Source organism: Podarcis tiliguerta (assembly GCF_965153285.1).
Source record: "Podarcis tiliguerta genome assembly, chromosome: 3".
NCBI lineage: Eukaryota > Metazoa > Chordata > Lepidosauria > Squamata > Lacertidae > Podarcis > Podarcis tiliguerta.
In genome coordinates this window covers 87,777,082-87,804,249 of record NC_139536.1, presented here as the reverse complement: position 1 = coordinate 87,804,249, position 27,168 = coordinate 87,777,082, and the positions used below count along the sequence as shown (strand labels likewise).

General features: G+C 44.9%; 1 protein-coding gene across 1 annotated transcript; it reads right to left on the bottom strand.

The window, feature by feature from the left end:
- Nucleotides 1–1,098: 1,098 nt before the first annotated feature.
- LOC310673724 (uncharacterized protein) lies at nt 1,099–25,960 on the bottom strand. Its single transcript, XM_083432316.1, has 14 exons — nt 25,837–25,960; nt 23,652–23,759; nt 22,268–22,319; nt 21,822–21,954; nt 18,802–18,943; nt 17,974–18,105; nt 16,732–16,856; nt 9,590–9,828; nt 7,152–7,258; nt 6,898–6,949; nt 4,610–4,742; nt 3,629–3,770; nt 2,733–2,864; nt 1,099–1,402 (listed from the first exon to the last, which is right to left on the bottom strand). The coding sequence occupies exons 2-14, from the start codon at nt 23,736–23,738 to the stop codon at nt 1,277–1,279; spliced, it is 1,602 nt and encodes a 533-aa protein (XP_083288442.1). The 5' UTR covers nt 23,739–23,759; nt 25,837–25,960; the 3' UTR covers nt 1,099–1,276.
- Between the last annotated feature and the right edge of the window lie 1,208 nt (nt 25,961–27,168).

Below are 27,168 nucleotides of genomic sequence, written 5' to 3'. Positions count from 1 at the left end.
TCCTTCTGGACCTTAAAGGCTCTCGCTATCATTTTAGAGCATTTATTTCCAAGCTCATAATATACACGGTTACTTTTTGCATAGAGGTGCTTATATACTCAGCATCTAGTGCTTAGAAGCTCACTGTGCTTACGCAATAAATTGGCATAAAGTTTTCAGTTCAGTCCTTGTGTCTGCTGAGGCTGATATGTCTTTCACCATCTCAGTTTGCAATGCTGATTTCTGCTTCTTCAAAATGATGGACTTTAGGCAATGTCTCCTCACTACTGCTTTCATAGCATCCCAGATTATGGCCTAAACTGGTTCAGTTCAAAATAGGCTATCAATTCTGTTTTCAGTCTGTTCCTAATTTCTGTATGTGTTAAGAGAGTTATTGGGAGGCACCAAAAGAAGGGTCTCGAGACCCCCTCTCATAGCGTTGAAATCAACGATGACTGAAGCATGGTCTGATTCATGTATGTGGATTATCAAATTGTTATTTTATCAGACAGGGATTTGAAAGAACTACATGATCTACTACGAAATATTGTGGCTCAAGGATTAGAAAGAATAATCTCTTAGAGTCAGATTATAGAGCCACCATGCATCTAATAAACCATTGCCACAGAGTACTGCTGGTAGGAATGTTGAAGACCGCTGTTTACCGGGACCAGACATACTACTATCCACTTGAGGGTACATAACTTCATTGACGTTCCCTCTCTTGATGAGACAACCCACCTTAAATTTGTCCAACTCTTTAAACTCCTTTTGGCCATTGTTTGGAAACTATATTGAACCCAGCGTGTGACTCTGTCCTTCTGTTGAGCCTTGGATAAAAAATATAGTGTCCTTACATCATATGTTACAAAAATAAGCATTTTTTAGCTAACCATACTGCCTGTTCCATTAGCTTTGGAGGAGCCATGTGAACAGTGTTGTTTTACAATCCATTACGTGTGTGTGTTTGATTATGGATTGTGGGGTTTTTTTAAAAAAATAAATTATTATTGTAAGTCACTCTGGTTAATAAGAATGCATTAGATGGGAGGTTATAAATATGTGAATGAAAGAATGCATAAATAGCCTTGTCATTTTGCAGTATGAAAGAAAATACACTCTTGTTGAATATTTTAATGCAAGCACTTTACACACTTTAAATCAACATCTGCTCAACATTCCATGTTGCCCCTTTTCCTTTTCATGGCAGGTAACAATCATTTCATTTAAAGATCCCTTGGTTTTCAGCATTCATGGTGACTCTGGCAAGCAGCCTTAAAATCTGATGCAATGTTTTTTAGTCACTTGTGAGAATCTTCAGCACAGTTGCGATATATGCATCGTCAGGGGGTGGTTTCCTTTGGCTTCCAGGCTTCAGGAACCTCTTTATAGTGGGAAGATTGCTCACCTTTGCTTTGAAAGCCTAGGGCAAAAATCACAAAACAAAACAAAACGAAGAAGTGTTTATATATATATATATATATATATATATATATATATATATAGCATCAGAATAGCCCGTAGTGTATAGACTAACATCCTTCTAAAGGATATTTGACAATACAACCTGAAGTAAGGAATTATGCCAATATACGTTAACCAACCACCAGAAAGAGAGACTCGTTGTCCTGCACATAAAAAGCTAATACAGTGGTGCCTCGCAAGACGAAAAGAATCCGTTCCGCGAGTCTTTTCGTCTTGCGGTTTTTTCGTCTTGCGAAGCAAGCCCATTAGCGGATTAGCGCTATTAGCGCTATTGGCAGTTTAAGGGCTATTAACGGCTTTTTAAGGCTTAAGGGATTAGCGGTTTAGCTGCTGAAAGGCTATTAGCAGCTTAGTGCTTTAGAAAAAGGGGTTGGGGAGCAGGAAAAAACCTCAAAGATTTTCGTCATTTTCGTCTTGCGAAGCAAGCCCATAGGGAAATTCGTCTTGCGAAGCGCCTCTGAAAACGGAAAACCCTTTCGTCTTGCGGGTTTTCCGTCTTGCGAGGCATTCGTCTTGCGGGGCACCACTGTATCAGATCCACACAGTCTGATTGCTGCTTCCCCCTGAATGGATCCCACTCTGTGGCGCTAACATCTAAATGTGTCAAACAGGTTCACTCCTATTATATGGAAAACAGATGCTGGAATCAGCTGCATAGGTGGAAGCCTCTGGGCATTGCTGGAGCTATGTGGGGATTTCCCTAAGGTACATCTTCTTGAGTACCTGTTTTTCCTCAATCCCCAACTTCCCGTTTATTGTAAGGATGGGGGAGAAATCTGGTTCGATTTGCATTTTACGAAGAAAGTGCATGATTCACATTTCGTGAAACAGGAAACTGAAACACAGCTATCCTTCAGCATTTGCACTTCGCTGCATTTTGCTCTCCAGTTAACCTTTTCCACAAAAATGTATATTAGGAGAAAGGGCACAAAAATATCCTATAAGTGAAAATGACTTCCCCCCAAATGATTCATATTAGGGGAAATTACTTGCAAAGGTTAGGCTAAATTGGAGACAATAATTGGTTCCCCTGTCTGAAATCATAGAGAAATGGCCATTCAGTGTAGAGAATACTGAGCTGGGTGTACCTGACTTCCTATAAGGCAGCTTTTTGGAATCAATTGCCCAGAAAGGGAATCATTATAGTCCCTTAACTATAGCTTAACCTTAACTGAACTCTATGCACCTCAATCCAGAGGTCTGAACAAACACATTCTGAAACATAACGAGAGCAGAATTCTGCACGATGAACTCTACCAACAGTTTACCTGCAGTTGAGGGAAGGATTCAAGAACCTCCGCTTTCTTCTCCTCTACCATTAAGATTGCCTCAAGCAGCTGTACGTCTGCCCAGCTGAGGCAATTGCCAACGAGAAACTCTTTTCCAGCCTGTTTCAGGGCCTAGAAAACAACAATAAAGAATGTGCTTGGTTTGGGTAAAATGTACTCTCTTACCCTAAAATGTACTTTTAACTCTGCTGAGAAATGTTGGGACAGTGTGAGACATTTTGGGGACTTAAATTTAAATGTCATATAAGCCACATAAGATGATAACCACTCTGATCACTTTTAATAAACTAACACTGAGAGGGCCCAACACACATTGTGTGTGTGAGACATTGTGCGTGCAATGCATGTTGTTCATGACATCACAACGTCTGGAGGAGGCTGAATGCTCCGGAGGAGCTGGCCACTGAAGCTACAATGCATGCTGGGCCCCCTCAACATTGGCCCCTTTCCAAAAAATATTGAGGGGGCTCAAAACTCATCGGCCCCCTAGAGTTGGTGCACCTGGCCCCCAGGAATCTTTGGGAGAAGGCATGACTGTTTAAAGTTGCACAATGCTGCCTTAATTGCACAGCACAGATGAAGCCTCACTCTATATTCAAAGAAGTCTCAGGACATAGTAAAACCTGTCTGATATTTTCAAAGAGCTACGAAAAATATGACCTGTGCCATTAGTCCAAGTCATCATTCCCCCATGAAGAACCTTCCAGATATTGTTTGGCTACAGCTCCCAACATCTTTGACCATTGGTGATGATGGCAGAGGCTGATGGGAATTGTAGTCCAAAGTTTCTGGAGGACACCGAGATGGCGCAGGATGCTCATCTTTGGGTTTCCCATCCCTGATGTAGCTACAAATAGGAATCTTTGGTGCCATACCTTTTCGTAGACTGGAAAGTACCTGGTGGTGGCCTTCTCAAGGATGGAAGCAAGCTGCTTCTCCTTTTGCTCAGGTGGAGAAAAGGGATACATCAGAATCATCCCCATCAGGTCCATGGTTCCTTCCACATACATGTCAATGCTGTGAGGACAAGGCAGGCATGGGTAGAGAAAATTCATCTGTTTAATTGAACTTATTGGGAAAATAGGAACATAAAAATGGGAGGTGGGTCTAGCTCATGGGGCCTGTCTATCTATCCTCATGTATTATTTCGGTGCTTAACCACCTTAGAAAGAGTGAACTGGAAGCTTCTAAGCAGAATTACCGTATTTTTCGCTCTATAAGATGCACTTTCCCCCTCCTAAAAAGTAAGGGGAAGTGTGTGTGCGTCTTATGGAGCGAATGCAGGCTGCGCAGCTACAGCTGCACTCAGGAGGCTTTGTTTTGCTTTCGCTGAAGCCAGGAGAGCAAGAGGGATCACTGCTTTCGCTGTGCAGCAATCCCTCTTGCTGTTCTGACTTTGCTTCGCTGGAGAGGCGCTGCGCAGCTTTCCCTCTCTGCTTCTGTTTCTCCTCCCGCTTTGTTGGAGAGGCACTGTGCAGAGAGGGACATGCCAAAGTGAAACCACATAATTGTAGGTTGTTTGGGTTGTTAGAAGAAGAAGAAGAAGAAGAAGAAGAAGAAGAAGAAGAAGAAGAAGAAGAAGAAGTGCCCTTTTGCCCATTGATTTCAATGGATCTATCCTGAGTGTGATCAACATTGGACAAAGACATGCACACACACATATGGGTTGGGCATTAGAACAAGTTAGACACCAAACCAGAAGCCCAAATCTTCAAGAATATCTTTTCCCTGGCCTCTCACAGCTTTTTTCTCTTTCCTAGGCAATGCAAATTTGTGAGCATATGCAAATACTGTTAATACCACTAGAGTCTTTTAATGCAGCTATTAAGTACAGTATGGTGAATCATGATAAGTACTATGCTCTTTCTTTCAGGTCCTTCCCATGGAGGTTATATTTCCCCGCGATGTAGTTGAGGATGGCCTTGGTCTGGACCAGCTTCAGCCCATCCATCTCGACCAGAGGGACTTGATCAAACAGCAAGTATCCATCTGTAGGAAAGCAAAGGAAAAAGCCAAAACAAAGTCATTGATCGGTCCAAAATGGTTATTCTGTGAGATTAAAGAAATGTGGCAAGATTCTGCCACAGTAAAGCACTTTCAGAGCTAGCATTTGGCCTCACTTTCTGCCAGAATGCAAACTGCCAAGCGAAATTTTGATCAAGTAGCCAATCTACTATCATTTTGCAACACGTCTCATACTCTGAATGCGTGGGCACCTTCCAAATAGACCGGAGGTCTTCTGGTGTCAGAGAAGAAAAGCTAGCTTCTCCCTGCTATTATGACCAATGAGTCCAACATTTGAGACATTGAATAAGCTCTCCTATCTTTCCCAGGTGCCATCAAGCTCACAACTTGAGATAGAAAACCACAACAAATTCTTTACATGGTTTGCAAGGATGGGAAAAAAACAGCTCGGCATAGACACAAAGTGCTGTGCAAGGACCACGGCATTAGTTCTGCAGAGAAACCGACCCCCTTTGGCTCCTCCTTTCCCTGATGTGTTTCTCCCTCCCCGTAGCTGGCTTCTATAAGTAACACGATGGTGTTTGTTTTTGCTTATTTTCCTCTTCTCTGCCCAACACCTTTTCCTTTTGAGACATGTCTTTTAGACTGTTAGCCTGAGAGCAGGAACTGTCTTGTTTCTGGGAAGCTTTTTGGCTAAAAAGTAGGGTAACAATGCTTAAAATAATTAAAAGGCTTAGGTAAAAAAAGATAAAGGTAAATGAGCCCTGAATGATCAAAGCGTCAATCAAAGGCAACTATGGGGGTGCAGCGTTCATCTTGCTTTAAGGCCAAGGGAGCTGGCGTTTGTCCACAGACAGCTTTCCAGGTCACGTGGCCAGCAGGACTAAACTGCTTCTGGTGCAATGGAACACCGTGACAGGAACCAGAGCGCACAGAAATGCTGTTTAGCTTCCCGTCACAGAGGTACCTATTTATCTACTCACACTGGGGTGCTTTCAAACGGCTAGGTTGGCAGGAGCTTGGACAGAGCAACGGGAGCTCACTCCATTGCGGGGATTCAAATTGCTGACCTTCTGATTGGCAAGCCCAAGAAAACATTACTGAGTACAGTGGTACCTCGCAAGACGAATGCCTCGGAAGATGAAAAACTCGCAAGACGAAAGAGTTTTTCGTTTTCTGAGTTGCTTCACAAGACGGATTTCCCTATGGGCTTGCTTCGCAAGACGAAACGTCTTGCGCCTTTTTTTTTTAAACCGCCAATGCATTCCTATGGGAAATCGTCAATACACATTGGTGCTTCGCAAGACGAAAAAACCCGTAGAACGAAAAAACTCGCAGAACGTATTAATTTCGTCTTGCGAGGCACCACTGTAGTAAACTTTATATCCCAGGCCCTGTTTTAAATATGATTCAAACCTCCATCCTCCCATGGGTTCTGAGAATCAACCACACCTTTAAATCTGGAAAGATTTCTACATGCTCAGGTGATTTTAATGTCAGATCCTGGGGCCATTTTATAATCTACCACCCCCAAAGAATACACCAAGCAAAATAAAAGGAAATAAATAAACTAATTGTTCCAAGGATAGTCTGTCTTATAACCCAGGTACTCAAGCCCATCTATAATTGCCTTTAAGGAAAAAATTGTATATTGTAGCCTAGATGATATAAACGTGCAATAAAATTAGAAAGATCTTTTGCACTGAGGAATGTTACACATTTTGGGGAAAACATGAATTATGTTTTCCCCCATCCAGATCTCCGATAATGCATGTTGTATTTGCATGCATCTACATGACACACTAATGACACACATTTGGGCATCTGTTGTTTTATTGTGTGGGGCAGAAAGGCAGAATAGAAATATTTTAAAATATATTCCTATCAATATAGATTTTACATTTACATTTTATATGTGGGAAATGCAGAGGGAGAAGGGGCAACAGCACGATTTGTGCTTTATGTGCGAAAACACCCTTGGCTGGAGCAAAAAAGATTTTACTTATTTTGCTGCTTATTGCATGCAGGCCTTCCACTTTTGTCTCTGGTAAACATTTTGTGGTTTCAGAAATATCCATGGGTAGAAAAAAGGCTGCTCACTCGTCTGGGCTTATGCCCCACTGAATTTAGTGGGGTTCCCCTCTGAATAGGCATATATAGGTTTGCACCATGAGTTTACCTTTGATTAACTTCAAATACTGTTCTCTTGTTTTCAAAAACGTTTCTTCAAACTGGAAAAAAAGACAGGAAAACAGATCAAGTTATTTCCATTCCTGTGTCGTGCCAGTTCTTTTTATTGCATAAAGTTACTACGTGGCTCTTTTGTAGATACAGAAATAGCTAAGAGTGTGAGCTGTGAATTGGGAAATCTCCCGTTCAAAGCTCTGAGCACACAATTGTGCAAATTTCTGGTGCGAAACAGAAGCAACCAACCTCCACTCCAGCTGCTGCTAAGAGCCACCTGATGGATTCCATTCTTCCTCTGCCTTCAAAGTACGTCAGTTTTGGTTTCCCAGACATATTTCTAAGCTGTTGGTTTCCTGATGAGTGCCATTTAATGGGGAGAAGAAAACGTTTAATTAAATATAAACCAGCAATTGTGTACACAACCATGCAGGTAGAATTTTGCAGAACAGCTCAATTAGGTGGAGCAAAATGAAGAGAATATGTATTATGAATTTTATTAAATGTTACAAAAAATGAATAGAATATGCATTATGAAAGGCTGAGCATTATTGTGGTTACAACAGGAAAAGGATCTAGAAGGATTGTCTGATTTCCAAAGACTGCAGTCCCAAGCACACTTAAGGAGCAAACAAACTTCACCGAACACAGTTGAACTCACACCTGAGTTAAAACATGCTTAGGCTCGTGCTGATTTCCAGGCATACGGAATGGTACAATTCCTGGATGTCAGCCTGGAGGCAAAAGTCAGCGTCTACACAATTTCTAGTTTTCTCATCCCCTTCAGCTCATAAACACGCTGTGCGTGCCTCCCATTATTCCCACCCAGCCTCCCCCCTCCACTCATTCAAGGCACATGAGTGAGCTCTTGTTTTCTAGCAGGGTGGATTGGATTACAATAGGCATGCACAGGCCTCAAGTTTCTCAATGGTGTGGCTTACTGAGTGCATAAAAAGGTAAAGGGACCCCTGACCATTAGGTCCAGTCGTGGCCTACTCTGGGGTTGCGGCGCTCATCTCGCTTTATTGGCCGAGGGAGCTGGTGTACAGCTTCCAGGTCATGTGGCCAGCATGACTAAGCCACTTCTAGTGAACCAGAGCAGCACACGGAAATGCCATTTACCTTCCCGCCGGAACGGTACCTATTTATCTACTTGCACTTTGATGTGCTTTTGAACTGCTAGGTGGGCAGGAGCAGGGACCGAACAATGGGAGCTCACCCCGTTGCGGGAATTCGAACCGCCAACCTTCTGATCGGCAAGTCCTAGGCTCTGTGGTTTAACCCACAGTGCCACCCGCGTCCCTTACTGAGCACATAGCTACCCACAAAACTCACCACAATATAATAGGTACGTTCAAGCAGCTCTTTGCCCTTTGTCCCAACATTTCCTTACCTGATAATGTCCATGTTTTATGTGATCTTCCATAGGATGTCAAAGCCACTTCTTAAAAACTAGCATAATCTAGCTGATGATCAGTGCTCATTTCCATGTTAATTACTTCCAGGGGAAAAACAACCCAGAATTTCACATGATCAAATTTGGGGTAGCATTCTAGCATACAGTTTCCCTCCACCATTTAAAATTTAGCACACATGGCGATATATCAATCAAAAAGCCACAGTTACACAACGCAACAGGTAATGCAGTGAAAAGGGAACCTTAGAATCTAGGATAGCAGCGCTGGCATTATAGTCAGGAAAACAAATGCAGTAATCCCGCAATCTGAATGTGCCCCTGCTTGAGTCTCCATCCTCCTAAATCCAGATCATTGAAGAATGGTTCAACAAGCCATTGTTTATTGGCTAAATAATGAGCAATGTGCATGTGCAATGCGTATTCACTTCCTCTCTTCACATGTCCAGCTTCAGTGCCTATATCCTGGCTAGTTAAACCACATTTCCCATGAGGTCTGAACTGGGGAACTGTGCTTTAATTTCTTTTTGCAAAACACAATATGAAACCAGGATAGTTTCTCAGCTCAAGATCATTATGTCTGACTGAGCCAGGTCATTCTGCTTTTCTTGGCAATACCTGACACCAAGGGGGGGGGGCAGGCAGGTAGAGAAGCAGTGTTGTAGTTACTATGAAGTAACTCAACCCAAGCCGAGTTATGGGTATTAGTGCTCAAAGGTTTAAAGCAAACACTCAAATTTCAATTGTTGTCAAAAAATGGATGGATTGGACGGTGCTATAAGATCATTGTTCTGTAAACAATGCATAGCTCAAAAGCTCTTTATTAGCTTTGGCAGCGTATATTTTAAGACTGGAATGAAATCCACAGCACATCAGAGATGTTGTATGTAATTGCAAGAGGGGGGAAAGCAAAGAGCTTTCTGGAAACGTAGGACTTGTTAAGATCCAGATCCAGTATGCTGGCTGCGAAAATTTCATATGTAACTATGTAAAGTATTCGTTTCATTCTAATTAATAAGGTGATCTAATTATTTCACCTGAAATAAATACCCCCCTTTAGCTGTTTTCACATGCTGATGCCTTCATGGCAAATCATGAGATTCAGAGGTTTCCAGTTGGACCAGGGTGGGTGGACAATTAAATTTTCCAGCTGGAGACAACTGAAAAGGGGAAAGGGTATTGCCTTGAGGGTTATTATCAGGGGTCATTCGCCTACAGCAGGAAAGTGCTGGCCCACATTTTAAAAATTCCAAAATCCATCTTAGTACAATACCTTTATTAGGCCAAACAAAATGCCACAAAATAGTGTGCAAAATTTCTGGTTCTCCGGAACCCTTTATCAGCCTAGTTGGCCAACTAAGCAGGGCGAAGGGAAGAAAGAACAATTGCCCAATAGTTTGGCTCTGCATGCCTGCATCTGTTAAGGAGCCTTCAGATGGAAGGTGGGGAAGGTAACAGATATTCAAGTGATGCTCTGTCAGGAGCCGGGCAGGTTCCAGGTTTGCACAAGACCTATCAGGAGGGAGAAACACACAGGGCTCATCCACGCTTCTGCTTCTCCTGTGCCTGGAAAAGATGAGTCGGAGCGGTTTTCTCCTCCTTTCCCAGGGAAAACCCTCTCTTTGGCTCTAAACTGGGGAAAATGGGAGTCTACAGAAAACCAAAAGTGCCATTTGCTTAGATTGAGCTCTAAAGAGCAGTTTTCCCTATGGAAGGAGATGGGAGCAGCAGGAGGGACAAATCCGCTCCACTTCCCAGTGGGGAGGAGTTGTGGTGGACCGCATGGCCACCCACTCCCCACCGGGGACGGGGGACTTTGTCCCCCATTGCCTGGGGGATCCCAGCCACATCAGAGCTGGCCAGCCAACCTGCTGTCCAGGGGGGGTGTAGTCGGGGCTGTTTAAACGGAGGGGCGAGCCAGAGGACTTCCTCTTTGGCTCACTTCCTCAATCACCCGCCCTGCCTCCCTATTTTGCAGGTTAGGCAATGGCCTTGCTATGGACTTTGGTTGGTTGCCTTGGTTGTCTGAGGGGCCTGGTAGGAATTTTTCCACTTGGCAAATTGGCACTGGCCACTTGGTTTTCACCTAGCTCGTAGCAATCACCACCACTTTGTTAGGGTTGCAGTTAGGCATTGTTTGACCTCGTGTGGGGGAGGGGAGGTGTGGCCATCACCTGTCTCTCCATGCTTAAGGGTATTCCGTTAAAGGAACCCAGGGGTGTTGATCTAGTCTGAAGCCCGGCTGGGGGCTAAGGCCTTGACACGACCCCGACGGAAATACCAGGGGGAGCTTGAGTTGGTTCGCATCGACAGGGCTCCCCCTACCGGTGGCTTACCCTTACTGGACTTCCTGCACAATGGTCAGGAGTCAGGTATGGTCAGGTCCAATCAATGCCTAAGCCAATACTGCTCACATTCTGTAATTTCAATAAAGTTGTGGCCCAAAATTTGCCCAATACATAAACCTAATATCCATGTCCTTGTGTGAGTTATTTCCAACGAGGGGGTGGCTGCGGGGTCTCGACACGCAAGGGGAAATGCGGATAAGTTGAACTCCCATCTCTGGAAACGCAAAACCCAAGCATCTCCCTCCAGGTCTGACTCTCTCCCATGCCCAGTGGAGGTTCCCTGGTAGGTGAGAAAGAGGAATAAAGAGAAACAGGGAAGACTTTAGACCAGGGGTGTCAAACTCAAATTCATCGGGAGCCGCATCAGCAGTTTGGCGCCGCTAGAGGGCAGACGTTCTTTGGCTTGTAGGCTGCCGCGCATGCGCTGAAGGGGCGGCTTTCTTGTGTCAAAAAAAAAAGTGAGAATAAAAGGTGAAGGCTGGCGGCTGGCGGCCGGCGGCGGCTACACGGGCCACATGACGATGTCTGGCGGGCCGGATTCGGCCCGCAGGCCTTGTGTTTGACACCCGTGCTTTAGACTAACAAAGGTGGGGTTTGAGTAATTCTTCCAAAGAAATGAGAAGATGAGGCGTTTTGCATTGGTGTGGTTCAGTGGTGGCCGTTTCTCAATATAGAAACAGGAAAGTGTTGCCATCACCACTTCGTTTCATGCACACAGATTCTGCAGTCTACACTATTCAAGTTATTTGGTGTGTACAAGTTGTTTTGGTGTGAGGCAGATACCAGCAGCAAAGCACCTTGTTCATATTTTCATGCAAAAACAACCCTGCTAAAGAGGCACTCTTCTGGGTACACTGCCTATCAGGAATCATCTGTACTGTCGGATAGGCTATCATTTTAACTGCACATGTTCCACTCTTATATTATCTGCACTCAAGTTCATGCAAAGCTTGTCTGAGACCCAAGGCAGGAGTCTTGTTAGAATGTACAGTAATGAACACAAAGAGAAAAGCAGCTGGTCCCTGGTGCTCCCCCCCCCCCCAGCCATAGCCCCCTAATACCTGGGGCAAGTGTACCCTGCTGCTCTGTCCAGGCCTCTCTGCACCGAAGAGTATGCAGAAGAAAAGCAACATATTCTGGTTTGGGGGTTTTGTGTTTTGTTTTTTGCAATTTATATGGCCGTCAAATCAACAGGTGCTGTTGTATGCCTAAACCAATCCTTAGCTTGAGGGATGTTTTGCAACAGATTAAAAGAAAAAATATGCATAATAAATAATATTTAAATGCAGCGCGCGCACACACACACACACACACATTTTTGTTAAAAAATGTTGTCTTGGAAGTAAGTGTCACTGGTATTTACTTCCAGAAAAGTGTGCTTAGGGAATCCCATTACAGAAATAAGTGCCAGGGCAGTATGCTCAGAGATTACAGGCTTTGTTTTGCCCCTTCAGATGATGGTCGTTCATTCCTCACTGGCTAGCCCCCCCCCACCCGAAATGTATTTGCTCTATTAAAATAAGAGGCCCAACAATCTTCCCCTTCCCTTCAGCAACATAGTATGCAGCAAATCCATGTGAAATCCCCATTTCTCACAGCAAGAGGGAACGCTCTTCAACCTGTTGCTGTGCTTCAAAGCAAAACATAGAATCATAGAACTGTAGAGTTGGAAGGGACCACGAGGGTCATCTAGTCCAACCCTCTGCAGTGCAGGAATCTTTTGCCGAACATGGGGGTTGAACCCATCATGACTCAGAGATTGCTTTCATCTAACTGAACGTCAGCCACTCTTTATTATAGTATCCTTTAACCAACCCCACACTTTCACTTTTTGCCCTGGCTAATCCACCCCATGCTTTATTCCCACTTTCCTTGCTTTCATCAATTAAAATACAATTATTTATCCCCTCCTTCCTCATGCCAAAGGCAAAGTAAAATATTCTTGCATTGCTGCACGCAGCTTTCTGGGGTGAATATTTAACCCAATATCCACACAGCAGCTAATTTAAAGCCTCTTAGACCCCACTTAGCCTGTGAGCAAGTTCAACTGAACTCAATGGGGCTTACCTTTGAGTAGAACTGTATAGGACTGCACCTGTTAAGGCTGAAAAAGTTGCTTATTTCCAACTTCCAGTACTAACCTTTTGCAAAGCCGAACTTAGCTGATCTCTTTCTCCACACGCAGATAAATTGTGCCTTCAAAATCCTGCAGTCCAGGAAACTCCACCTACTTTGGGGGAGTCTCTTCCTCTTGTCTTACCACTCAGTTAAAAAACAAAACAAAAAACAGAAACTTGGGCTTGGTTAACATTACCAAAGTTTTGTGGGCATGCACGAATAAATGATGTTCTATCTGAAACTGCTGTGTTTACTGTTTTTTAAAGGTACCGTATTTTTCGCCCTATAGGATGCACTTTTTCCCCTCCAAAAATGAAGGGGAAATGTGTGTGCGTCCTATGGGGTGAATGCAGGCTTCGTGCACCTCTCCGCAAGCAGCAGGAGCCCAGCGCTGGGCTCCCACTGCTTGCGGAGAGTTGCCTGCATGCTGAAGCCTGCGCGCGCCGAGCTCAGCGCGTCCAGGTTTCGCGAACCTCTCCGCAAGCAGCGGGAGCGCTCCCGCTGCTTGCGGAGAGTTGCCTGCATGCTGAAGCCTGCCCACGTTGAGCTCAGCGCATCCAGCCTTCGCGGACCTCTCAGCAAGCAGCGGGAGCCAGCACTGGGCTCCCATGGCTTGCAGAGAGCTGCCTGTTTGGGGGCTGGGAAATAATTTCCCCCCCTTTATTTCCCCCCCAAAAAACTAGGTGTGCCTTATGGGACGGTGCGTCCTATAGGGCGAAAAATACGGTAGATCAAAATGTACAGTTTCACGCATTCAAAGCAGGTGAGAAAGGGTCCATTATGTTTTGTATTTAAGAGAATCCTGCGTACAGAGCTGCACATTTTTCATGGATTTAGAATGCATGATATCTGCATTCATCACATGATGATCAAAGGCTTCACACTTACCTGGGAGAAAAGCTGTAAAATGCATTGGGGCTTCATTCTGAGCAAACAGTCCTTGGGATTGGAGTCCACATGACCTCACTGAGCAAAACGGGTCTTAATGGGTCCATTAAGGTATGAATCTGCTATGATTCCAAAGGTACTGCACCACCACAACCACCAAACAGAATTAAACCTGCAGCAAAGTATGTATTCCCACCTCTGGTGAGTCAGGACCTAATGCAACTCCCTACCACACCATAGCTGATCCCTACCATAGCTGCTCTATGCATCTCAGACTGACAGGGCCAGTGGCTTCCTGTCAGGTGTAAAAATGGTGCCATGCACTTCCTGTCACGTCATGCATGAGGCAACCTTAATTTTCCATTTGCTTGAATTCCTGATGAGAGAATAGGAGGACCAACTCCAGGTCTGAGGTGGACCAATGTAGGACGTGGGTGGCGCTGTGGTCCAAGCCTCTGAGCCTCTTGGGCTTGCCAATCCGAAGGTTGGCAGTTTGAATCCCTGCGACGGGGTGAGCTCCTGATGCTCTGTCCCAGCTCTTGCCAACCTAGCAGTTCAAAAGCATGCAAGTGCAAGTACAGTGGTGCCTTGTTTTGTGACCGGGATGCGTTCTGGAGCCCCTGTCGCTAGCAGAAAAGGACACAGGGTAAAGTGCTCATCCGCGCATGTGCGCGGAGCGGTTTGTGCTTCTGAGCATGCACGAGTGACAAACCCAGAAGTAACCCATTCCAGTACTTCCGGGTTTGCTGTGGATGTTCGCTGGAACGGACGCTAGACGAGGCAGATGTTCACAGAGGTATTACTGTAGATAAATAAGTACTACTGTGGCGGGAAGGTAAACGGCGTTTCTGTGCGCTCTGGCTTCAGTCACGGTGTTCCATTGTGCCAGAAGTGGTTTAGTCATGCTGGCCACATGAGCCGGAAAACTGTCCGTGGAAAAACGCTGGCTCATAGCTGTCAACTTACAGATTTGAAAATAAGGGACCAGCAGCCAAAATAAGGGACCTGCAGCCTCACCTGTTCCAGGTACTCCAGTTTTCCCGTCCTCCTGCAGTCTGGTCAAACTCATGCTGGTAGCTTCGAGAACACTGTCCAACCAACTTTGTAACCAGAGGTTCAACTGAATAGAATCTGAATCACATGCACCACAAAGCCTATGCAGCCTCAACTTAAGATGGCTCCCCGGCCTAGCTTTGCACTGCAAAGTTTGCAGCAGCACATGCAACAAAATGGCGTCCAGCATTCAAAAACCCCCTCAGCTTGCATTAACTAGCCACACACAAGGCATGCAAGCTCCACCCCCAGTCGTTCTTAGACTTCTTATTGGGTGAGCAACACAGCCAAGCAACACAGTTGGAGCCTCCCTCCTCCCTGGCCGGCAGGGAGGGAGGGAGAGGAGCTGCTTCCTTTGAAATTTAAGGGACATCATTTAAGGGACATTTAAGGGACATCCATCAATAAGGGATAGCAGCGGGACATGGTGCTGGAATAAGGGACTGTCCCTTCAAATAAGCGACACTTGACAGCTATGTGCTGGCTCCCTCAGCCTGAAAGCGAGATGAGTGCCACAACCCCATAGTTGCCTTTGACTGGACTTAACCATCCAGGGGTGCTTTACCTTTACCTATCATCAGGTCCTGGAGACATTTCCAACAGCTGACAACTCTGGTTAATACAGTCATCTGAACAGCCATTTTTAGTCTGCATTTTCAAGAGGATCATCTTTACCTATGTGTGCATACAGGGGTACCTCAGGTTACAGATGCTTCAGGTTACAGACTCGGCTAACCCAGAAATAGTACCTCGGGTTAAGAACTTTGCTTCAGGGTGAGAATGCGCGGTGGTGGTGCAGCGGCAGCAGGAGGCCCCATTAGCTAAAGTGGTACCTCAGGTTAAGAACAGTTTCAGGTTAAGAATGAACTTCCAGAACGAATTTAGTTCTTAACCCAAGGTACCACTGTACATAGTCTTTCTGGCAAGCCATGCTTGCTATCTCTCCTGATTCCTGCGGTACCTCACTTTCTGCCCTCTGGCTACTCCCACTGGAAAAGTAGATAGAGCTGAAGGAGGAAGTTGGGAGAGAAGTACCCTTTCCCACTTCCTCTTCCAGCTCTATGTTCTTCTCAGGGTTTGGGTTGGCACGTGAGCAGCTGAACAGAAACTGGAGTGACCAAGAGATTGGAAGGGAAAAGGAAGTGGATGACGGGGAGCAGAAAGTGGGGTGCTACAGAAATAAGGAGAAAGACTGCCAGTCATTCTATTCCCCCCCCCCAAGGTGCCAATCTAAAATTTGAAAAGCACATACCGTATTTTTCGCTCTATAAGACGCACCAGACGACAAGACGCACCTAGTTTTTGGAGGAGGAAAACAAGAAAAAAATATTCTGAATCTCAGAAGCCAGAACAGCAAGAGGGATCACTGCACAGTGAAAGCAGCAATCCCTCTTGCTGTTCTGGCTTCTGGGATAGCTGTGCAGCCTGCATTCGCTCCATAAGACGCACACACATTTCCCCTTACTTTTTAGGAGGGAAAAAGTGAGTCTTATAGAGCAAAAAATACGGTATAGCTGAAAGAGGAAATGCCAAAGAACACCACTCTTCCAATATCCCCCTTCAGCTCTCTGTACTTGTTCAAGAGGAGGAAAGATAACTACCTCATGACAAAGAGGACCTGAGTATCATAGGCTTCATGAGCACCAGGGGAAATATTCAAGGGTGCCATTTCATACATCATGTCTGTGACCCCAGCCTAAGTATTTAAACTGGATAAAAACACAGCATTTCTTATTATAACATCATTTTTATTGTTTTATTGTCAAATGCTATCTATCTTAATATATCGCCCCAATCTAGGTTTGTAATCGCCCACCCCTACACCCAAATGCGGCCCGCTAAAGAGTTTTAGATTAGCATTTATATCAAAACTTTATTTGTTAGCCAGAAGCCAACTGGATTATTATTTAAAAGCAGTCCACTAGCTTTAAGAAGCATTTGCAAAGCATTGTTAAAGAGAGCTGCTTCCCAGATAGGAGTTAACACAGTGCAACATATGCCCAGTTTTCATTTCCTGTTGAAAACCCTGTTTGCTGTTGTTACAAATTTTTCATCGGGGGGAGGCTTCCTTGGGCTTCCAGGCTGAAGGAACTTCTTAATCGTAGGGACATCACACATTCTTGCTTTAAAAGCCTAAAATTGCAAATGTTGCAAATCATTCAGAGCAAGTAAATTAGGTCTGCAATCTAAAAATTACAGCGCTGAACAAATTTGAAGCCAGTGCAAGTGTCAGGCCCGAATCCTGAGAAGTGTGAGTTTGCTGACTGCAGCCCCAATCAATGACTGTCAGTTAAACCAATAATTTATACTTTCCAAACCAAAGTGCTAACCGAAACACAGCTACCCCTTGGAAATAGGCCCTTCTCTGAATTTTGCAATGCAGTTCTGCAATGAAAAAAATGTATACAAAAATGTGTATATTAGGGGGAAATGTGCATAAAATGGGTAGCTCAAATGGAAAGCAAGAGATAAAGGTTTAGGATACAGTGGTACCTCAGGTTACATACGCTTCAGGTTACATACGCTTCAGGTTACACACTCCGCTAACCCAGAAATAGTGCTTCAGGTTAAGAACGTTGCTTCAAGATGAGAACAGAAATTGTGCTCCGGCAGCATGACAGCAGCAGGAGGCCCCATTAGCTAAAGTGGTGCTTCAGGTTAAGAACAGTTTCAGGTTAAGAACGGACCTCCGGAACGAATTAAGTACTTAACCCGAGGTACCACTGTACTTTGCTGCAGGGACTTGGGCCATCAACGTAATATGAGATAGAAACTAGGGTTGCCATACGTCCGGAATTTTCCAGACATATCCGGGATATTGCTATCTCTAGCAGTGTCCAGGCAGAAATCAGCAAAAAATGTCTGGATAATCTGGACATATGGCAGCTCATGCAGGCAGTGCAATTTTTGGCTATTTTCCTTAAAAATAGCCCCCAAACAGCATTTATTTACTTTTATTTATTTTTTGCGATTTTGCCATAGAAAGCTCAACAACTTTGGTCCCCCAAAATGATTTTTGTCTGGATTTTCACTGTTTGAAATATGGCAATCCTATGGAAACTCTAGCTTTCATTAGAATGGTGTTGTGTTGTATAACATACTTCCTTGTTCTCAGGAGTATCAGCATCTGACTAGCTATACGTGAGTTTGGAAAATGTCGAGGACACAATCAGTCAAATGCCTGTTCACTTCAGCTGAAGGTTTATATTACTGAGTACACGGTCATTGTTAATTCAGCTACTTCTTTTACCTGCAACAAAGGAAACTGTGAGAGAATGGTGGACTCCTTCTCTTCTGCCATTAATAGGGTCTCAATCAGTTGGACATCAGCCCAGGTCCACTGGTTGCCAAGAAGAAAAGGTTGCCCGTTCTCTTTTAAAACCTACGGAAGAAAAGTTCATTGCATGCATGTACATGGCAGTACGAAGCGAGGAGGTAGCTACAAGGCGAGAGGGCCTTTTCAGGGTGGCACTCATATCTAGAATGTTCTTCACACAGAGGGTCATCTAGTGGCCATGCATTGGTCATTAAGGCACCAGGCAAAGACCATTTTGTTCTTCCAGGCCTTTTAGGGTTTATGCATTTACACCCCACTTTTTAGCAAAGCACGTGGTTCTGCCAAACCCTAACTAGCACCAAAATCTATACCCTTTCACTTTCAACAAAATATGACATACCAGAACATGGTGCCCGCATGTTACGTACAGTAAAGGTAAAGGTAAAGGGATCCCTGACCATCAGGTCCAGTCGTGACCGACTCTGGGGTTGCGGCGCTCATCTCGCTTTATTGGCCAAGGGAGCCGGCGTATAGCTTCTGGGTCATGTGGCCAACATGACTAAGCCACTTCTGGCGAATCAGAGCAGTGCACGGAAATGCCGTTTACCTTCCCGCCAGAGCGGTACCTATTTATCTACTTACACTTTGACGTGCTTTTGAACTGCTAGGTTGGCAGAAGCAGGGACCGAGCGACGGGAGCTCACCCCATTAAGGGATTTGAACTGCTGACCTTCTGATCGGCAAGGCCTAGGCTCTATGGTTTAACCCACAGTGCCACCCGCGTCCCGTTACATACAGTACCTTCTCATAAACTGGGAAGTATCTTTTTGTGGCTCGTTCAATGATTAAACTAAGATTCTTCTCTTTTTCTCCAGGAGGTGATTTGTGGTGAACCCTGATCATTCCCATCAGATCGGTTGTTCCTTCCACGTACATATCAATTCTGGGGGGAAAGAGAGGCAATGTCATCCTAAATAAACTACAGGCTGCCCTGATCATTAGGCGTTGCTGAGGCTTAGCTTCCCATGTGTCTGGTTTCGGCTCCAGCACTTAATAGGATGCAAAAACAAATGGTGGCGGAGAAGGGAGCAGGTGGAGCTGAGCATCTGTGCAATGCATACTTGGATGAATGCTGATCCCGCTAGTCCCAAGGCCACCATCTGAATGGTCAAGGATCAACACAGGGGTCTACACACTCAGTGCGGGGTTTACAGGCTAGCAGGTGTACTGAGGTGGCATTCCTATGTACCTGGACCAAGCCTCGTAGGCCATAGAAGAATTTACTTCCAAGGAAACATGCATAGGCTTGAATTCGGGGGGGGGGGGTATATCTGCTCCTACCACATAAACACACCTCCTATTTAGGAACACCTTTACAGTATTGTCGATAAGTACTGGGTGCAACTTGCTTATAAAACTGCACTGCAAACCAAATCCTTCCCTATCTCTGTTTGTTCTGCCTTTCCTCCCACGCCTTCTATGCCTTGCTTCAAGTGGTGTTTGTAATATTAACAATCACGCAGGGGTAAAATAAAACAAAGAACTTGATTAAAGCAAGCTTGCATTCAACGCCTAACTCTCTCTGACCCTCCAGCAGTTTTTGCTAAGACACTTCCTGGTAGCTGTTTCCTGAATCTGTGCTACGTTTCTCCCCCTGACTGCTGTCCTCTTGCTTAGTTCCACATATAATTATTTATATAAATATAATCTATATAAATTAAATTTTCTGTTTTACATTTTAAAATACTCATTTTTACATCCTTAAGATATCAATGACTTCCCGTCTTTTCCATCCACAGCTCATTTTGCATATCATAAAGGTAAAGGGACCCCTGACCATTAGGTCCAGTCGTGGCCGACTCTGGGGTTGTGGTGCTCATCTCGCTTTATTGGCCGAGGGAGCCAGCGTACAGCTTCTAGGTCATGTGGCCAGCATGACTAAGTCGCTTCTGGTGAACCAGAGCAGCGCATGGAAACGCTGTTTACCTTCCTGCCGGAGCAGTACCCATTTATCTACTTGCACTGGCGCACTTTCGAACTGCTAGGTTGGCAGGAGCAGGGACTGAGCAACGGGAGCTCACCCCATCGCAGGGATTCGAACTGCTGACATTCTGATCGGCAAGCCCTAGGCTCTGTGGTTTAACCCACAGTGCCACCTGCGTCCCTCATAATCGTATTAGGGCACTCCTAATAAGCACCCCTGAGGAATGCATGTGTATAAAACACATAAAACATGAAAGTTCAAAAATACTAAGAAAAATGCTAAAACACACCCTGGACAGCTCAGTTAGGTAGAACGTGGTGCGGATAATGCCAAGGTTGCAGGTTCGATCCCTGTATGGGACAGCTGCATATTAAAGTTGTCGTAGATGATCCTCAGGGTCCTATATGATTCTTCCAAAGTCTTAATCCCTTTGCACAACATTAGCCACTGCAGGAGTCAGAGAGGTACCACAGGCTATCGGGTTAACCCTTCATCTGCCAACCACTCTGCAGAAAGTATTGATAAAAGGCTACTTTCAGTCAGGCCTTTTTCTCAACAAAAGGGCCAATTTATCAATGAAACCATACTCTATTCGAATAAAACATGAACCAAACAAATACACTGAGCAAGGCTGAGACCATGTTTAGCCTCTAGTCGACCTCAGAGACCCCTCCATCCACATAGCAGGAAATTCTTCCTGAGCCTCCCGCCTGTGAAACTGGTTTAACAAGAAACTATCTAAGCAGACCTGTCAAAAAGGCAGATCAGTGTATGAGTGAAACTGGTCCTTGTCAATGGATTCTGGAGTCGAGGTATTCACCATTTCAAAAGGGTGTCTCAGACAGGCCAGGGAGGGCTGTTAGCAGGTATTGTCTGCCAATCAAGATGCCTGACTTGTAAATATGTCAGAGAAACATGAACTCTGAGCAGGATCTGATTTACATAGAATTGTAGAGCGTAGAACCCATTTTTATGGCATCTGTATTACAATTTGGGGTGATCTTTCTGTTACAATTTCTGAAGCTTTAAAAGGGTCTGCACATTCTGCTCTGGGCTCCTGACCTCCTTACGTGTGTGTGTGTGTGTGTGTGTGTGTGTGTGGCTGCAACAGATATGTAATGAATAACAGCCAGCCTTGCTTCCTGTTACTAGGTTCCATCTCAGTTTTGTTTTCTCTGACCAACACTGGACCTTGACAGGAGTGGGGCTGTAAAATCCAACTCCAAATTTTCTTACATGATTGCTATAAATATGGAAGTGTATATGCAAAACATATGCACATGCTTCTTCACAGCTGTTCCAAGACCTTTTTGCTACCTGAAGCTGAGCCCAGAGGGTATCCCCCCTTCTAAGTTATTGCTGTTGCTATTCAGTCACCAGTTCTTGCCTTCATTTCTCCTCAAGTGGTTGGCACTGTGGGTTAAACCACACAGCCTAGGGCTTGCCGATCAGAAGGTCGGCGGTTCGAATCCCTGTGATGGGGTGAGCTCCCATTGCTCGGTCCCTGCTCCTGCAAACCTAGCAGTTGAAAGCACAAAGTGCAAGTAGATAAATAGGTATCGCTCCGGCGGGAAGGTAAACGACGTTTCTGTGCACTGCTCTGGTTCAGCAGAAGCGGCTTAGTCATGCTGGCCACATGACCTGGAAGCTGTATGCCAGCTCCCTCAGCCAGTAAAGTCAGATGAGCGCTGCAACCCCAGAGTTGTCTGTGACTGGACCTAAGGGTCAGGGGCCCCTTTACCTTTACCCTTTATTGTTTTGTTATATTAAAAAAGCAGGCGCTTAGGCCAGAAAAAAAACTTGCATATTAGTGTAATATGGCTTCTAAAAAGCATACTGTGCTCTCTCCTTCAGGTTTTTCCCATAGAGGTTGTGTTTTGCAGCAATGTAGTAGAGGATGGCTCGAGTCTGCACTAGCTTCATTCCATCAATTTCAACCATGGGGACTTGTTGAAAGAGCAGAAATCCATCTGTTGAAAGAGAATCATCATGTCAGCCCTGGCAAGTTCCTGTACTGCTTTGCATGGTGAACAATGGGAAAGGAACAATGGGAAAGGAAGCATTTAAAGAAAAAAAGGGGGGGTTTCATTAGTTGAACCTCTGCCCACCCATAGTGAGAGCAGAGATGCTTGTAACACCATTTCCAATGGTGAAGCAGAATCAAAGTAGCTGAGTTCTTGTTCACACACACCCTGCCCAAACACACTTGCATTAGAATTTCTTGGCACACACACACACACAGAGCTCTGGATCTGGATGAAGTTATTAAATCTGTAGCCTTACCTTTTAATAACTTTTCATATTGCTCTCTTGTTTCCAAAAACTCTTCTTCAAACTGAAAAAGCAAGAGGACTAACATTTCATTTATTTATAACCAACCAAGAGTGCTGTAGCACGTTAACCAATAAATTTATTACAGCGTATGCCTTTATGCATCATAGCCTACTGCATCAGTGACCATCTAAGTGGACAATTTATATAACATGAGAATAGAAAGAATGAAACTTTTAAATAGAGGTCCAAAGGCTAAGCAACATACGAACCAGCCATGGCTGTGTTACGAGACTATACAGAGCATTAATGGATTATTATGGATCAGGGATATTGAGTGAATAAACATAATTGGTTGATATAGGACTTTAATTCATGTAGAAGCTAGATTAATCTTTTCCTAGTCCCTGGCATGCCAACTGTTGTTCTGTTAAGTGGTTCTGTTAATTTCAAACAAGAACACACACTTGTCTATCATGTTGAGAGCTCATTTCCATGTTATTGTATTCCAGAAAGAAAGAAAAAGTGTTTACAGCCTGCTTAACCTGGAAAAGGTAAAGGTAAAGACGGACGCGGGTGGCGCTGTGGGTTAAACCACAGTGCCTAGGACTTGCCGATCAGAAGGTTGGCGGTTCAAATCCCCACGACGGGGTGAGCTCCCATTGCTCGGTCCCTGCTCCTGCCAACCTAGCAGTTTGAAAGCACGTCAAAGTGCAAGTAGATAAATAGGTACCGCTCTGGCAGGAAGGTAAACAGCATTTCCGTGCGCTGCTCTGGCTCGCCAGAAGCAGCTTAGTCATGCTGACCACATGACCTGGAAGCTGTACGCCGGCTGCCTCGGCCAATAAAGCGAGATGAACGCTGCAACCCCAGAGTCGGCTATGACTGGACCTAATGGTCAGGAGTACCTTTACCTTTAGTAACCTGGAAAATGTGGGAGTGAGGTGAGGGAGTTGGAGGCCGCATCCCAGCATACAGTTCTTTCCTGATTTCCAAGTGGCCCTATAACCTGACAGCTTTAGTGACAATTTCAACATTACAGACCGGAGTGTGGGTTGTGGGATATGTGATATCCTCCTGTAACAAAAGGAAGCCTTGTGACTGCCTTGGTTATGCTTTCCTTGGTTTTTGAAATAAAAAATATTGCATCAAAAGGAAATGTGTCCATGATGTTGGGTGACAGCCAAGGGTCTTACTCCTATCGTTGTGAAATAATGGGTTATGTACCTGTGGCTGCCCTGCCAAACCATCTAGATCAGAAACCCAGTTTCCTGTCTGCTGATATGGTCCTAAGGATGCTCTAATTGTGGCAATGGTTCCCGTGGTCTTCCTGGCACAACTTCAAACAAGCAACTCATTTGCAGATTTCCTTCTGGAAGAAAACAAAGGCACAGACCTCGACACCTGCAGCAGCTAACAGCCAGCGAATGGATTCCATTCTCCCTCTTCCATTGAAATAATAAAGCTTGGGTTTCCCAGCCATGGTATTCAGGTGCTGGGTATTCTGGAAGGAAAGAGGGGAAAGATGGAAGTGTTTATGGGGAGGCTGAAAGCCATGCAAACAGTATAGGTTTGGGGAAGAAAATTAATACAGTGGTACCTCAGGTTACATACGCTTCAGGTTACAGACTCCGCTAACCCAGAAATAGTGCTTCAGGTTAAGAACTTTGCTTCAGGATGAGAACACAAATCGTGCTCTGGTGGTGCGGCAGTAGCAGGAGGCCCCATTGGCTAAAATGGTGCTTCAGGTTAAGAACAGTTTCAGGTTAAGAACGGATCTCTGGAACGAATTAAGTACTTAACCTGAGGTACCATTGTAAATGGTAGGATTTTTATTAGTTGAGATATGAAGGGAATATACCAGCTGCAGAGGAATTCCTGGGCTGGCCAATGCAAAAATGACCTGGCCAAGCGAGGGCCATTAAGAAACAATAGAGGACCATTGAAAACCACTGGCAAGACAAGAGAACTGTCCTTCCCCCCTGCCCTGAAGTGTGAACAGAGGGGATTTGGAAGGATGGCCAGGTAACTGGGTGTGAGGTGACAGGAAAAGAGTGTTTCGGCAAGGTGTACTGAGGAGAAGGGAGAACAAAGACAGAGATCCATCTTGGGCAGGCTGACTGAAGGCAATTGAAGGGGGGGATGCCTTGGACTCCAGTGCTGGTTCTGTGGTCTAAACCACTAAGCCTCTTGGGCTTGCTGATCGGAAGGTCAGCGGTTCGAATCCCCACAACAGGGTGAGCTTCCGTTGCTCTGTCCCAGCTCCTGCCAGCCTAGCAGTTTGAAAGCACAACAGTGTGAGTAGATAAATAGGTACTGCTGTGGTGGGAAGGTAAACGGCGTTTCTGTGTGCTCTGGTTTCCGTCACGGTGTTCTGTTGCGCCAGAAGTGGTTTAGTCATGCTGGGCACATGACCCGGAAAACTGTCTGCGGACAAACGCCGGCTCCCTTGGCCTGAAAGCGAGATGAGCTCCCCAACCCCATAGTTGCCTTTGACTGGACTAAACCGTCCAGGGGTCCTTTACCTTTAACTTTACCATTTCTTAAAACTACAACAGCCTCTGCCGTGTCTTCAATTCTCCAAAGGAGCACAGACCTGGCTTGAGGTCCAAGATCCCTAGAATCCTGTGCGCAGCTTGGCAGGGATTGGGGTGATTTATAACAATATTTTGCAGGAGGTACATCTTACAATATTCATCTCAAGTCTGGGAACTAAATGCAGATCTTTGTTTTCTTTGATAGATTTTATTTATTATTCATGTCTGTATTGAAACACACTTGCCTTTTCATGCACAGGGCAGCTTATTATGAGTGATATGAAGTCACACAGAACCAACAATAAAACTGAAAAGCTCCACGACATAACAAAAGCTTTCAGCATCCATCTGCCAACTCTCCAATGAGAGCATGATGACAGTAAAACCACAAATCCTAGAAAAGCATCACTCTGTGGCCAAATACCTTATGAAACAAGCTTTTTTAACATTGCTTTTGAAAGATCAGGAGACACAAATGTATACAGATTAACCTTCCTTAGAAGCTTGTTCTACCGGTTGATTCAGTTGTGATCTCTCCAACGGGACATGTTTTTTTATCACCTCAGGTGCCAAATTAATATGCAGCTGTAATTTCAACAATTGTTGAAGCTACAAAGCCTTAAAATTGGCTTAAAATTAAGGTTCTGTTACAGGAATCCAAAAGAGCAGTATTGTATGTCTTAACTCCACCCAAACTCTGAGTTAGCTGGCAAGCAGACAACTTCTACCTTTGCCACGCTTTCTGCCAGCGTTCATGTGCCTCTGACAGTTGCCTGGCAAGGAGAAAGGCAGCAGGTGGAAGGCGAAGCTTCTCTAAGCATGGAGGAAATGACCACGAATGCTTCATTTGCTGAATGTTTGCTCTTGAGGCAAGTGGCATGCAAACTCATACAGACAGGCATTTCCTTTTTGCCTGTTAAACCGTTCTTCAGAAGACATAGATTAAATGCAACCAAGCCAACATTTTTTATGATTGCTGTCCCTGCTTTCTTTGTATAGCCTTAACTTAGTTATTAAAGACATGGATGTGCATCAGGAACTAACCTCGGAGCCTTTGGTGTGAGCGTCAGGCGGTTCTTCCTGTTGTGGCACAAAAAGCTTTGCCTAAAAGCAATTAAATCCTGGAACTCCTCCCACAGAGGTGACTTTGCCACTCAAACAATAAAGATAACGCTCCAGCCTCTGTTTGAGTGAACCTAAAGCCACATTCGCAAGCTCAACAAGGCTTTGCAGTTCCTTCCTGCACTAGTACTGGCTACTTTGCCACGTCTCGGTTCTAAAGTGTCTGTTTTCTACCCCGGATTAATGATATTCTCTCTAACGTGCACACGAGGTCAAAGATGATTTTTAATGTCATGTGTGAAAACACCCGGGACTTTCAGAACTGTGTGGATTTAAATATAAGTTAGTGAGTGTGATAAATTCCAGAGAGTTAGCCACGTGAATCCTTCTTGGCAAATCCAGTTGAACAACTCTTGTTAACAACCTTGTTAATAAATAGTGTGGCATAAGCTGTTGTGGGCCAGCTTGTCTGTCAAAGTTGGACGTGGCCCATGAGAGCTTGTGCCAGGATATTACCGTCAATTTGTTCATCGACATCTTTGGCCAGAGAAGGAGGTCCCGACAGGCCCCACTGTTGACACCTAGACCATGGGTAGGCAAACTAAGGCCCGGGGGCCAGATCCAGCCCAATTGCCTTCTAAATCCGGCCCGCGGACAGTCCAGGAATCAGCATGTTTTTACATGAGTAGAATGTGTGCTTTTATTTAAAATGCATCTCTGGGTTATTTGTGGGGCTCAGGAATTTGTTCATCCCCCCCCCCAATATAGTCTGGCCCCCCACAAAGGCTGAGGGACAGTGGATCGGCCCCCTGCTGAAAAAGTTTGCCGGCCCCTGACCTAGACTCTGTCTCGCTTGCTTCCCCTTCCTAGCCCACCATTCTGAGCAGTGCCAGCTTTTAATTGCCTATACAGCGGTACCTCTGGTTAAGTACTTAATTCGTTCCGGAGGTCTGTTCTTAACCTGAAACTGTTCTTGGCCTGAAGCACCACTTTAGCTAATGGGGCCTCCTGCAGCTGCCGCGCCACAGGAGCACGATTTCTGTTCTCATCCTGAAGCAAAGTTCTTAACCAGAGGTACTATTTCTGGGTTAGCGGAGTCTGTAACCTGAAGCGTCTGTAACCTGAAGGGTATGTAACCCGAGGTACCACTGTAATGCCCCATAATTTTGTTTTCCTTTTGCACTGTTATGCTGTGAGATCTTTGGATGAAGGATGGTATATAAATTTAATGAATCATCATCATCATCCAGAATCACTTTTTGGGAGTCGTGTGCAACAAAATCATTCTGTTGATGCTTTTAACTGGCAAGATTA

Excerpts from the sequence above, each read along its gene's own strand:
- LOC310673724 (XM_083432316.1), bottom strand. The coding sequence starts at position 23,738 with ATGGCTGGGAAACCCAAGCTTTATTATTTCAATGGAAGAGGGAGAATG. Across the intron at positions 18,106-18,801 it reads ACTTCCCAGTTTATGAGAAG|GTTTTAAAAGAGAACGGGCA; the intron begins GTACTGTATGTA and ends TTTCTTCCGTAG. Across the intron at positions 7,259-9,589 it reads TTTTGTTTGGCCTAATAAAG|GAAACCAACAGCTTAGAAAT; the intron begins GTATTGTACTAA and ends GGCACTCATCAG.